Raw genomic sequence first — 14,172 nt, forward strand, 5'->3', positions numbered from 1 at the left:
TTAAAATGATATATATACAGTCAATTCCTCATAATAATTTCTTTACATTCTCTAGTATGAATGATAACTTGTCAAAGTCATCTTCACAAACTTGGTCTCCTTTACCAAACCATTTAGATGCTATCGATAGTATAACTTCTCGCGGCGAGTGAATTGACATGAGTTTTCCCACTTGACTAGCCACTATTGATATTTTCATATTTGAGTAATTACCAATAATCATCTGTGGTTCTGGTGGCAATTGACCTGCAGAAGTAAACTCCTGACCGTCGTCGTCAACATCTTCTCTCTCAATTAAATCCATCATAGATTCATAGTTGATCGATGCTTTTGTAGAAACAGGTATCTTGAATGTTGTGTCTAGTATACCATCGATGGAAATGTTTAGGATCTGTTTATTGGCAAACAGTATCAAATGGAAAAAGAACTCGTGATCTGCATGTGTTACTGCAAACGACTTGCTAAACCCGTTGCTATCCTGCGTTATTTCTGACATTGAATAGAAGGAACTGGTATGATTTAAGCCACTCTGTCGTAGCACCTTGTTTGACCGCGATCAAATCACCGTGGACGGGAATTCACTTTATTGTTCGAATAAACTGTCTTACACAAAATATCGAATCTACTACAACTGAATCATTGTTTCCTAAATGAAAAATTTCATTTTGAATCATCGTGGCGGTTACTTCAACAATTGACCCATTGTCTGGGGGTATATAGAAACGGAGATTACGTGGGCCAAATATTTGATCGCTTCACCGAGTAGCGGAAATTGGTGAACTACTTCAGGCGGTGATGATAATTGGCTTCCCATTGCTCTTATTGTCTAAATATTGACTTAGATCTAAAACACATTGATATCAATACTGCCTAGAAAAAACCGTTGAATTTATTCGTTGATAACAAATATATAGATACATGATCTCTTGAATCGATGTACAATTCAAAACCTGTTAATTGGAGCTCTTTGTAGACGAGATCCCCCCATCAGTCATCAGTTAGTAATGCAATTGGTAATTGGAAGTAGTGCGACATATAGGCGACATTTTTGTTAGTAATGACAAAGAGAATGTCGTACACAATGACATCTGATTTTGTTTTCTGCGCTGAAAAGTATTTTTAGTGGGGGTAGTGGAACAGCGGTACATTGTATAGCAGATATACCGAATTACCGAAAATACAACATTAAAGTAATTTGTCCGCATCTGGTTCCATACAACGATCTCGGAAGACACCTCTTCTATTCATTGTTTGACTAACTCCTTTACATTCGATTTTGTACCTTGCAGGAGAAAGGAATTTCCTCAACATATAAATAGTTTGAAAAAAATCCATCATTCATAATCTCAAAGGCTGATTCCTAATTGCAAAAAAAAACGGATTCCACCCAAAAGCTTGGCCAAAATCTAATCCTTCACATCCTACATTGTTCCATCATCGCAGATCTCCCCGCCCGTCTCGAAGCATAACAAATGATCAAAATGACACAAGTTTTCACGCCAATCGAAGAAGCCCTCGCTGCTTTCAAAAAAGGTGAATTTTTGGTTGTAATGGATGACGAAGATCGAGAAAATGAAGGTGACTTAATCACGGCTGCAGAGCTAATAACTCAAGAACAAATGGCATTCTTGGTGCGTCATTCATCAGGGTACGTTTGTGCACCATTGTCTACGGAAAGAGCCGACAAGTTGGACTTGCGCCCCATGATTGAACATCAAACTGATAGACATGGAACTGCATACACTGTCACTTGTGATTATGCCGATGGCACAACCACTGGTATTTCTGCTCATGATCGTGCCCTCACTGTCCGATCACTTGCCAATAAGGACTCCAAACCTAATGATTTCATAAAACCGGGTCATATAGTTCCATTGAGAGCTGTTCCTGGATTATTAAACAAGAGAAGAGGCCATACTGAAGCCGCTGTGCAATTGTGTGAATTGACTGGATTGCAGCCAGCAGCTGTCATTTGTGAATTGGTGAGAGATGAGGATGGATTAATGATGAGACTCGATGATTGTGTCAAGTTTAGTAAAGAACACGATATTAAAATCATCAATATTAATCAGTTGGTTGATTACATTAGTAAATAAAAATGATGTTATGATTACGGCCACTAATAAATGCACTACTTTTGTACAAATATACTTTCATGTGAAGGGGGTGCCTTTACTTTAACATGAGCTGCACTTTTCTCTTTCCGCTAACTTCATCTTTAACTGACTTAACATCGACCTTGACCTTGTCAAAAACTCCCACAGTCCTCTTGTTGCCATTAAGATCAGTAAATGTCAATTCGTACTTGTCTTCATCATAATTGGCACTGTTTACATCACCCATGGTCTCAAGCTTGATGAGTCCTTCAACACCAAATTTAGGCACCAACACCACTATACCATTATTGAAACTCTTGATAACATACCCTTCATGTTCAGCTTCATTACTTCTCATAACTTGTCCAACATAATATTCAATACTGGCTCTTCCAGCAAACTGGGCATTTCTGTGACGCTTATTGATATTTCTCACAATCATCTCCATCTTATTCTTATCTCTATGACTTAAGTCCAAATTCTCGTACCCGATGGCACCAGCCAATTGTCTATGAGCAACGACATCACAATATCTTCTAATTGGTGAAGTGAAATGTGTGTAGATGTCAACTGCTAATCCATAGTGTCTAAATTCAGGATACCCATATGACCCTGAAGGGAAATATTCGGCAGCCATCATACATCTGGTTGACATAATTCTAATCAAGGTATTGAAATACGGATCATTGTGATCGACACATCGATCTAAAGAGTCGGCCAATGCTTTCGAAGACTCAGTTGAGATGGATAAGCCATTTTTCCTTACATTGAGCATATCATTCAAGGTTTCAAAATTAGTAGCTGGTGGGGCTGCATGTCTTCTCAACATTGCAGTTTGGGGATAAGCGTCATAAATCTTTCGAGCAACGGAAATATTGGCAAACAACATAAACTCCTCCACCAATGAATTAGTCTCTAATAGCTTTTTAATTTCAACTTCCTGAGGATCAGAAGTTTCACTATCCATGTGGACTTTAACTTCAGGTGAAGCTAAATTCAAAGCACCTGCATCCAATCTCTTTTGTTTCAATTTTTTCGACAATTTCAACAAGATTCTCATTGAGTTGGTCAAGTCATCATTTTGATTTGGATCATCTATACGTAATTGCGCTTGTTCATAGGAGAAAGCTTGTCTTGATTTAATAATAGACTTCATGAACTTGACATTAACAATGTTGGCATCTTCATCAACTTCCCAAATGACACTAAAGGCAAAACGATCAACAAATGGTTTCAACGAACATAGATTTGTTCCTAATAGCATAGGCAACATATCAATTCTCTTGTCAACAAGATATACTGAGGTACCTCTAGAAGCACCTTCTTGATCCAAAGCGGTGCCTGCTTTAACGAAATGAGTGACATCGGCAATATGAACACCAACTTCGTAATTTCCATTGGGTAACTTTTGCGCATGCAAAGCATCGTCAATATCGACACAATTTGGTGGATCTATGGAGCAAACAAGTTTATCTCTAAGATCAACTCTCTTTTGTAATTGAGTGTCATCTGTGTTGGCAATATCTGGAACAACCCAATTATCGCCTTCCTTGGGCAAACAATCCAAAACGTTTTTCGAAAATGGTCTATATTCAACGTCATGCTCCAACAAAAGTGCTTCAGTTTCGGCTTCGGCACTTTCAACTTCACCCAAAGCCCTCACAAAATGTCCATTGGGGTATTTGGAATCACTGGGCCATGAATCAACAACCACAACAATCCTTTGGCCAAGATATTCTTTAGCTTTTCTAGTTCTGATTCTAATTTTTGGCAACGTTTTATCCATCAAGATTACGAAACAATTTTTGGCAGAGTTTCCTGAATCTTCTTGGCTCACTGATGTTGGTGCTATTTGTCCAACATAATATCTCCATGATCTTCTCGCTATACCTACAACTTTAGCAGTTGGCTGAAGCCTCTTCTCCTCTGTTGAACCTTTGGTTGTCTTCATTGCTTCTTGAGCTAACAAGAGACGCTCTTTGTCTGATACAACACCTTCAGAAGCGGCGACATTTCCGTTGTCCTCGCCACCATCATCAGGATTATCATTGACTCCAATCGTCTCTTCTTCAATAATCGTAGTTGATGGTTCCTTCCATTTATCCTTTGGTAAAAGCTCAACAATTACTGAATCTGAGTTGAATGCACGATTCAAATTTCTTGATCCTTGTATAAGCAATGGCTTTTTGAATGCTGATACATTTACTTCACCCTGCAAGTAGTTGTAAGAAGATATGTTCAAAACCCCTTGGTATAAGGTTCCATTCTTGATCCCCGCCATGATTCTGGCATTCGAGTAGTATTCAGGGAACGTGACCTCGTCTTCTCCCTTTTTGCCTTCAAAACTGCTAAAGTCTGCCGGTATCAACTCTTTCAAGTCTTCACCATTGGGCAAACAATCAAGGTATTCAACCAATGTTTTGACGTTCAAATTTTCTTTTGCTGCCTTGGCTTTACTATCGGCATCATTACACACCAATATCATTTCTATAGCGGGCAAGTGTTTCTGGTACCACGACACAACTTCCCTAATTGCTCTATCATTTCTATCATTGATTGACTCATTCTTTTCCCTGGTGACATAGGTGCCTTCGTTATATTCATTATGGAAAACAACGAACCTTTTGTCTTCCAGTTTAACCAAATTTCTCAACCTTTGGTATATTGGGAATGACCTGTTTTTAACCTCCTCCAACACTGTTTGAGGGACAATGACATCGTAAAAACATTGAGTACTTTCAAGAATATCGATGGCGTGAAGGACAATGTTGGTATCCAATATAACGTAGTGAGGTTTTCCATCGGTAGTCTTTGCTGGATTGGCAGATAGGATGAATCTGGGAAGGTTGCCATTAGCATCTGGTTTAACTATTTCTTGACAATGAGTACAAGCTGATGAGTAGCACGGTATATCGTTTCTCAAATAGTGCTCACGAACAATCTTCAACGCACCTCCATTCCTTGAACGAACAAAGACTTTGGAAGTGACAGTGAGACCTGTGGAGAGTCTTTTTCTATTCGCTTGTACGGTCATTTCTTGTGTAGTAGTAACGATGGGATGCTGATGGAATATTTTTGGCATTCTCATCAGAAAAGAGAGCGAGATGCGAATCGCAAAGGAATAAAAAAGAGAGGAAAGAGAAGAGAAGATAGAGCCAATACATTCATACACACTAATCTCCTATACGAAAAACACAATACACATATTCCGCAACGATGCTTGAAGTCACCTCCCTCTCACAGGAGAATGGCTTTGTGTGGCAAATGGCAGCAGGGCATACCTTGCCGTTTCATCGTCGTTGAATCTGTACAATGGAGACGACACTTGACGAAGGTGGCGATGATGATGATGATGATGACGATGGTGATGGTGCTGCTGCGACCGAGCATGTACTCTAATATCATTTGTGTTGCTTACGGTCGCAAAATGTGGAACTTCATCTTCAACGCTATAATAACTTTCATCAGAATCACTAGTGGTGGGGACAAAGAATGTTGAAGTTGGAATCAATATTTCATTCAAATTGTTAATGTTATTTTGACTTGGTTGATTCAATTGTGCCGATGTAAATTCAGATTCATCAATAATTGGTGATAATGCATTACCATTATCCAAATTCATCATGTCATATCGTATAAAGTCTGCTTGTTGTCTATTATTATGACTTATTTGCGCTTGTCGCATATTGGGATGGACAATTGTGCTTGAGTACTCTGCAGGATTACCAATCACTTGACTTGATCCAACAGGAGGTACAACTAGGCTATTAATAGCTGATAGTTGTTGTTGTTGTCCGGGTGACGGTGGGAGAAGGAGATGATTCTGACCTCGAACTAATCTTACTCGGTGTTGTGAATTAGAAGACCTTGCCAAAGTTGCTCCATTGTCTGATCTATTTGTTGGTGATATTGATGGATCCTTTTTGATTTTGATGGATCGCTTGGTTTTGAAAGGATATAATGGGTGAACGTATATTGGTTCGATCGTTTCTGAATGATGGTTTGGCTGTTCAGGTTCCTTTTGGTCTTTAACTTGATAATATGGCCTGCTGATTGATCTCCGTAACGTTTCTTGTCGTTCTAGTTGTTTGGATTTTTTAGAAGAAAGTTTGAAGAAGGTGGTTAGACTCCGATGTGGTTTCCTTTCTATAGTTTCCTTGGAGCCAGAGGAGAATCCTGGCTGTGCAAGTTGTTGTGGCTTCTGTTGATGTGGCAGTGGTAGTGTTTGGGAACAGTTGAACAAGGACAGGTGAGTTGTTTCATATACTTTAGATCTGTTATGTTGTTGTTGTTGTTGTTGTTGATGTTGTTGTTGTTGCTGTTGCGGTTGTGGGAAGGGACGGCCAATCTTGGTTAACGAATCACATTTTATATCCACATAGTTTTGCCTTCGTTGGAAAAGTGGTGGATACCGACTGATTAAATTAGGGTCTCTTAGTTCTTCTAATGTTAAAAGATCTAATTTCGATGCTGTTAAGTTAATCGAACTCTCCATAACTCCGTCGTTGTGTGTGTATGTGTGTGTATGTATGTATTCTTGGTATGTCAATTGGGAAAGTTCTTTTTAAAAAAATTGAATGGTTGTGGCATTCTGTTACTAGTTTATCATAATTTGCAGCCACAAGAGCAGAGAAAAGAATGTTTGTTATGTTTGCATTAATTGGTAGCGTTGTGATAATTTAGTGTATTGACCAATGAAAAAGACAAAAACAATTGAATGGTATAACTTACACGACCTCGGTTATTTACTACTAATCCATAGTATGTTGTAAGCTACACTTCGAAAGAAGTTGGAGCATATTGTAGCTGATTGTCTCTCTAGCTTCAAAGCAGTGTATAATATAAACTAGCGTACACCACACCATTAAAGTGCCAGTATCTTTAAAAACAAATTGATTAAAAATTCTCATAAAGCGATTTTTGATGAACCTAAAAAGACAAAAGAAAAAGAAAAAAAATCTGTCAACAAAATAGAGAAACCCATCAAAACAACTCAAGTAACGTATACAACAACTACATTATAGATCTATAACAATGGGTGCTGCTTATCACATCTTTGGTAAAACCGTTCAACCACATCAATTAGCCCTCGCCACGTTGGGTTCAGTAGTATTATTAGTCATTCCAAAACCATGGACCGTTAAACCTGCTCACCCTTCAATCAATGCTTCATCACCAGAAGAAGACAAATTTGTTAAGGAATGGTTAGCTAAACACGATGTTGCGGTATGAGTCGTCTACAATATATAGAATGTGCTAATATATATTTTACGGAGTATTTATACTAGTAACTCAATATAATATCACTAAGTTGGTTAAATTATTCGTTAGTTCCAATGCAAAATCCCTCTGGTTGGAAGACAAAACAAATGCTATACCTCATTTAATGTAGCTTTACTCTATGAAGACACTCCGAATCACCCGTCCATCGGGAATAGCAAAAAATACCTATGCTGCCTGACGAGTGGGGGCCCGATCTCAAATTTCACAACTACCAAAATATGTTGGAGAAAAACGGTTCAATCTTTTTATTTTTTTGCTCCACATCTAAGATTAGCCTGAGTAAAAAAATACATTTCTCTCTCCTTATAAACCCCCCCCCCTGAACCACGGAGTTGTGCATGATGTCGGCAAATGGAAGGGAACTTGGAGGTTGATCGACTTGTATCGCAAAATGCCAGTCCTTCCCACCTTCATGTCGTACCCGGGCTGGGGGGTGATAGTTATTGTAGTTAGAGAAAGAAGGAAAAAGAGGGAGGCGATTGAGAATCATTGTCGACCAGATTTGCAGCCATTTGTATTATTGCGGAAAGAGCAACTTTACATTCAAAAATTAGACCCTATCTTTACATTTGTGAACTTTGGAATAAATGCAGTGAAACTCACAGTAAATTTACGATACATCCGCATAAAGCATTCCCCACCCACCCCTCAACTCTTATGCTCTTCTTTCGAAAGCAGACGATGCTCCATCCAACTTTTCATCCATTTTTGTGCAACATAATTCCAACCTCATCGAGAAATTTCTCTCACACCAAAAAAAAAATTCAAAACCTTCAACTAAAGCTCCTCATCAGACAAGCTCCTCACCATGTCAGCAATTTACAAAGCATTACAATCCAAGTCATCAAAAGACACCCTGGACAAAACCAAGCACATAAACAGACAGCGTTTACTAGTCATATCCTCGCGTGGAATCACCTATAGACATCGTCACCTAATTTCCGATTTACTCAATTTATTACCACATGCAAGAAAAGAACCTAAATTCGACACCAAAAAGCAACTTTATCAATTGAATGAAGTTGCTGAATTATACAATTGTAACAATATTTTCTTTTTCGAATGTAGGAAACATCAAGATTTATATCTTTGGATTGCTAAACCACCCAATGGTCCCACTGTTAAATTCCATGTGCAAAATTTACATACGTTGGATGAATTAAATTTCATTGGTAATTGCTTAAAGGGTTCAAGGCCAGTGTTGTCATTCGATAAGTCGTTTGAAGTTGCTGATCATTTCAAGTTGTTGAAGGAGATGTTTATCCAAACATTTGGTGTGCCGCCCAATGCCAGAAAACTGAAACCATTTATTGATCACGTAATGACATTTGCTGTAGTTGATGGCAAGATTTGGATTAGAAATTATCAAATTAATGAAACGTTGGAGACAAAGGAGAATGAAGTTGGTGACGAAGTTGATGTTGATTCGTTGAATTTGGTTGAAATTGGACCGAGGTTGGTTTTGACCTTGATAACTATTTTGGAAGGCTCCTTTGGTGGTCCCAAGATTTATGAAAATAAGGAATATGTCTCGCCTAACTTCGTTAGAGCGCAAATCAAACAACAATCGGCCCAACAAGCTAGAAGTAGAGCTGAGGCGGCTTTGGAAAGAAAGATTAAAAAGAGAAGTCAAGTGTTGCAAAAGGATCCGTTGTCGAACGATGCATTGTTTAAGGAATAGTTACATTATTAGCGTGTTTTACATTAATTCATCACACGTTTTTCTTATTACAGTCATAGACCTATATGCAGTGGGCCCCTATGCTTTTCCTCTCTTTTTCTTTCTCTTTTTCTTATTGCGTTTCATCATCGGGGGGACTTCCAAATTCACCTTCAAAAATCGTAGCACCACATTTCCTTCTATTTTCAATCAAGACACATTCGTCCATTTCCAAAATGGCACTAGCACTGGGTCTATCAAATGGGTTTGGCTTCAACATTTTATTTACCAACACATCCAATGCATTCGACTCTCCCACCAAGAAAGATGGAGCCCAAGTTGGGATCAAGTCATGAACAGCAACAACGTCAATGGTATTATCATTACTACCATTATTTTCAATCGTTGAGCGTGATTTGAAATGCGGATTCAATGATAATGAATGTGCCGATGAGCTGAAATTTGTATTTGACGAACTTGAAGTCTCTGGTTTATTATGTGTTTGTAAAAACATGGAAATGTTATCACTGGATAATTGACCGGCATCACTTAAATCTCCACTACGTAATTTCCTCCATGGAGTCCCGTTATCAGGCAAAATGATATTGGCAGCAATTTCCAAAATGATTAGTCCAAGACTGAAAATATCAGCAAATGGGGTATAAATCTTGTCATCAATCAATTCAGGAGCAATATAATTACGATCACCTTCCAAATCAAAATCCTTTTCTAAAATCGGTAGTTTCGTAGCTAAACCAAAATCACCAATTTTTAAATACCCTTCAAATGTAATGAATATGTTTGCTGGTTTCAAATCAAGATGAAGATAATTCTTCAGATGAATAAATCGTAATCCATTGGCCAATTCAATAATCATTTTCCATATCCTATACTCATCAATCTTGTAATGTTTGTTATCTTCCAAAAAATCATAAAGGGTTCCACCTTCACAATATTCCGTCATGATGTAATAATAATTGTCAAAATCCCAAGCTTCAATGAAATAAACTAGATTTTCTTTGCCCTGTTGTTCTTCAGCCAAATTTTCATCTTCATTATCTTTGATACTTGAAAGAGTCCTAAGGGCATCAATTTCCCTCATTATCGTTTGTTTGTCCAACTTGCCAATAATTGGCTTTTTGGTTCTCTTGATGGCAAATTTCTCCTCGTTAAACACACATTCAAAACATATGCTGAATTCACCATGTCCAATGTATTTCAAGTTCTTCATTCCAAATTTGTTGATTAAATGCTCATCGATTTTAGCAGGATAAGCGTTGAGGAACAGATGGTGGTGGTGGTGGTGGTGTTGACTCAATCGTAATTGATCGTTTTCATTCAATGGTGGCAATTCCACAGGGTTGTCTTTCAAAAGAGGATCTTTTGCATTGTCCAACCCCCAATGAACTGGTGTTGAAGGTGTGCCAAACTTGTAGCCCTTAGGTCTTGGGTAAAATTGTAGTTTATCAAGTTTATCGAGTTTCATAACAGTTGATGATGGTGGTAGTTGCTTCGATGGAGCTGATGGTGAAGCAGCAAGGTGAGTAGTAGCCAGCACAGGCTGGTGATGATGTACTTGGCCAAAATGTTTCTTTGTTGGAGTCTCCGGTATCATTGACCCTTCATCATCGAGTTCTATATCCGAGGTAAAAATCACTTCCAAGTCGTGTTGTTGCAGCTCGACAACTTTGTTTGACACTTCCAGTGAAGAAGGCATGATTTTGAAATGTGACCTTTGAATGTCACTTAGATTCAAAGTATCATCAACACCAATATCTCTCCCAACTTCTATCGGATGATCATGTTCATCTTGCTCCACTATATGTGACAAATCGCCATTATTGTCGTGATCAAACCGTAAATAGAGCGGTTTATTTGTGTTGATCATGGTTAGTGGATTTCGTTTCATTGGCGTTTCGGGTGGTGGCTTTGTTGATGTTGATTTTGTGTGTTGAACCATATTCTTTTTCAACAACCCATTTGATGAAAATGCCGTTTGTAAAGGTTTGACGAACCGAAACAGATCATTATTTTCCTTGTCATCAAATGGAGTAATACTCAGTACATGCTTGATCGTGGCTGGTTTTGGACTACCTTGGTACATTATGATTGAAGATTGATTGGAATTTGACAGTTTCCTATTCTTTGACGGGCTGTCAAATATGTCATTATCAAAATCAGTATGAGATAATTCATGTTGGACATTTTCAATAGCTGAATGTATTATTGGTGTATTGGGTTTCCGTAGCTTATTAGCTTGACCAAAAACATGGGTTTTGGATAGTGGACTTTCGGCATTTCGATTTCGAATCGGGGATACTATATTTTCATTTATTTTGTAGCCCCTGAAATGTTTAATGCCTAATTGTGATGGAGAATGCAAGTTGGATTGTGGAGGTGATGATGATGATAGTGTCGTTAATTTCACCTTTGCTGATGATGGAGATGGTGACTGACTGATTAATTTATGAGGTCGTTTAAATTGATTGCTTGTGGACGGTAGTAGCGGATTGTTGCCCTCAACTCGACGTGACGATGATGAGGCAGGTGATGAATAGTCGTTGACCTTGACGTCAATTTCATTTAAACTAATCTTGTCAATTTCATCTGGCATCTTTCCACCATCTAATGTTCGTAGACTAGAGTCAATTGAAAGGTTGATATACTTCGAAGACCGTTTGATTGAGCTCTGTGAGTTTCGTATTGTTGAATTGGAAGAGTCACGTCCCAATGACGGTCTGGCAAACTGCTGACTCAGAGTTGCGAATGAACTTAGCTGTCTGGATTCACTAGAGGAGGTCTTATCGGGAGTAATTTTGAGGTTAGCATCGTTGTCTCTGTAAATTTTGTCACTAAGCTCGGCATCACTTTCTTTAAAGTCGTCGTCGTCGTAATTATTATCATCACCGTCGTCGTCAATATCAGTGTCATTGGCTATTTCATCTTCATCAAGAAATGTGTCTATGCTGTCATTCAAGTAATCTGTCTTGACATTGAATGGTGGGGACTTGTTTATAGTCTTTTTTGATGTAGCTTCAGTACTGTTATCATCCAAAATCAAACTGTTAAAAGACCTTGAAAAATGATTGTTTGTGAAATAATCCAATTGTTGTACATGTGGTGTTTGTTGAGACATGGATGATGCTGTTTGTTTATGAAGTCGCAGGGCTTGCTGTGAACTAAACTGAGACTGTGGTCGATTTCGATGAGGAGTAATGCTGGAGGTTGGTGTTAGATCCATGGAGGTTGTCTCTTTCCTGGCACTATCAGCATTAAGGTCACCATTGGCACTGTGTTTGGTTTGCAGCAGACGATTCCTCATGGTGGGAGCAAGTGAGTCTGTTGGTGTGGTATTGTCAATAATCTCTCCCTCCACTTTCTGTCTGTGCCACTATGTGCTATGAGTAACCGATCAGATGCGTGGCCCAAATTGTCTATATGTGAGTGATGATTAAAAGGAGGATGGATTGGTGGGTGGGTAGATATAAATTAACTGTGCAACCCTTAATTGACTGTAATGTATTTTTGTTTGTTTTGTTTATACTTCGGTTTTTTTTTATGTTGAGAATAATCACAAAACAACAACAACAACAACAGAATTTATAAAGACGTGACGTAAACAAAGAGAATATAAACGAAAAAGATCTTTGACCTAGCAGAGAATAGAAGAGCTTCCAAGGATAGATATGCTATGGTATGGTGGATGGATTCAGTACCACCTTTAATACCGGCGGATGGTGTCTTATGGGCTCTAGGATTTTAAACGACGCCATTTGTTTATGGAACGGCTTAGTATTTGTCTCTTTTGAAAGGGTTGCAACAGTCAGCTAAAATAGACTATATTATAAAATGTAGCCGAAAACAGATTGTCGTAGCAACTGTCACTTGATGCTACTATCTGTTCCTATCTCTCTTTGTAAAAAAAGAGCAGTCCTTAGCATCATGAACTGATACTTGTAAAGGGGGGTGGAAGTTGTCGGGGGTGCACCAACAAAATAATCACAACAAACGCGTCATTTTTTTTTTTGCAAGTTTGTACATACTGCAGTCACATGACTATCGCGTGACTTTCTAAATAGAGAATGAAAAAGAAGCAACCTTACTCTGCTATGATTGTCGCTTGCATGCAAGAAATTCGAAGTGTGAGTACATTAGTAATACTTCACATTATGTTTACCTCGATTGTTCCATTTAGTGAAGATTTTTGAACTCACGATTACTTTCTATCACGGTTTTTTTGAAGTTTTTGCAACAAAGTGGTGGCAAGAGTTATGTAAACAGCAAATCACTGTAGAGTTTAATACTGCTTCTCTAATTTATTACAACTGGTCTCTCATTTTGAAAAGCCGTTAAAGCTATTGAGCAGTACACTGCGCTTGTAAGTGTTCTGAAACTTTTGTATGGTCTATGGAGTGGTTGTAACAATAGAAACGCTTTGCAATGTGGATAATATATAATGCTAGATCGCTTAGATAAACAGTTTTGGCACGTGCCAAGAAATTTAAAAGCTCGATTTCCCAAACTAGTAGTATGTGGTTTTACTTGAGTGTGTGTGTAAGTTTGTGTATGTGCATATGATGGATTATTAATAGTTGTGATGTGATTGGTGGAAAACTGGTGTATTTAATCTATTTGATCAGACACAAAAAGTAAGTGAAAAAAAAATAGAGTATTTTTTGTATTGTCATCAACTCGTAACTAATACTCAATTAGGAGAAGATGGCATATAGTATCTAAAATGAGGAAAGAGTAAAATGGAATCAGACGAGATCTTCTCTTTACCTTGTCTGTAATGAATAACCCATCTATCGAAGATTGTCAATAGACTTGCCATCAACAAGTTTACTCTCATAATTACCTATGTGTTCTGTTCGTAAAGTACCAACTCTGTTATACACACTCTCTGATGTAAATGAACTTTAACAGTACTCATACTGTATTATTGTGATCACAGAACCGGATCGACTAGAACAAAAACAAAATAAGCCACTTAGATAGAACTACTAAGTAATACATAAGTATATAATGCAACACTCAGCCATTAGTAATAAAAACTTGAAAAAAATACAACTGAATTGAATGGAATATTTTTCATAAACTTATTATACTATCACAACGGGACACACATCAACA

General features: G+C 38.0%; 7 protein-coding genes across 7 annotated transcripts; 3 read left to right on the top strand and 4 right to left on the bottom strand. All coding sequences in view use genetic code 12, as the record gives it.

Moving 5' to 3' along the window:
* Positions 1–28: 28 nt before the first annotated feature.
* On the bottom strand, positions 29–496 carry CPAR2_700740 (uncharacterized protein; the record flags this gene model as incomplete). Its single annotated transcript, XM_036811832.1, has 1 exon — positions 29–496. The coding sequence occupies one exon, from the start codon at positions 494–496 to the stop codon at positions 29–31; it is 468 nt and encodes a 155-aa protein (XP_036668230.1).
* Positions 497–1,481: 985 nt separating this feature from the next.
* On the top strand, positions 1,482–2,096 carry RIB3 (3,4-dihydroxy-2-butanone-4-phosphate synthase; the record flags this gene model as incomplete). Its single annotated transcript, XM_036811833.1, has 1 exon — positions 1,482–2,096. One exon carries the CDS (start codon positions 1,482–1,484, stop codon positions 2,094–2,096), a length of 615 nt encoding a protein of 204 aa, XP_036668231.1.
* Positions 2,097–2,172: 76 nt separating this feature from the next.
* On the bottom strand, positions 2,173–5,130 carry CPAR2_700760 (exosome catalytic subunit; the record flags this gene model as incomplete). The annotated part of the gene is made up of 1 exon (XM_036811835.1): positions 2,173–5,130. One exon carries the CDS (start codon positions 5,128–5,130, stop codon positions 2,173–2,175), a length of 2,958 nt encoding a protein of 985 aa, XP_036668232.1.
* A 192-nt stretch (positions 5,131–5,322) lies between these two features.
* CPAR2_700770 (uncharacterized protein) lies at positions 5,323–6,591 on the bottom strand (the record flags this gene model as incomplete). The annotated part of the gene is made up of 1 exon (XM_036811836.1): positions 5,323–6,591. The coding sequence occupies one exon, from the start codon at positions 6,589–6,591 to the stop codon at positions 5,323–5,325; it is 1,269 nt and encodes a 422-aa protein (XP_036668233.1).
* A 539-nt stretch (positions 6,592–7,130) lies between these two features.
* Positions 7,131–7,328, top strand: ATP19 (F1F0 ATP synthase subunit k; the record flags this gene model as incomplete). The annotated part of the gene is made up of 1 exon (XM_036811837.1): positions 7,131–7,328. The coding sequence occupies one exon, from the start codon at positions 7,131–7,133 to the stop codon at positions 7,326–7,328; it is 198 nt and encodes a 65-aa protein (XP_036668234.1).
* Positions 7,329–8,187: 859 nt separating this feature from the next.
* Positions 8,188–9,060, top strand: CSI2 (Csi2p; the record flags this gene model as incomplete). Its single annotated transcript, XM_036811838.1, has 1 exon — positions 8,188–9,060. One exon carries the CDS (start codon positions 8,188–8,190, stop codon positions 9,058–9,060), a length of 873 nt encoding a protein of 290 aa, XP_036668235.1.
* Positions 9,061–9,172: 112 nt separating this feature from the next.
* Positions 9,173–12,361, bottom strand: SWE1 (tyrosine protein kinase; the record flags this gene model as incomplete). The annotated part of the gene is made up of 1 exon (XM_036811839.1): positions 9,173–12,361. One exon carries the CDS (start codon positions 12,359–12,361, stop codon positions 9,173–9,175), a length of 3,189 nt encoding a protein of 1,062 aa, XP_036668236.1.
* Between the last annotated feature and the right edge of the window lie 1,811 nt (positions 12,362–14,172).

This window comes from Candida parapsilosis, contig 006110 (assembly GCF_000182765.1).
Source record: "Candida parapsilosis strain CDC317 annotated contig 006110".
NCBI lineage: Eukaryota > Fungi > Ascomycota > Pichiomycetes > Serinales > Debaryomycetaceae > Lodderomyces > Lodderomyces parapsilosis.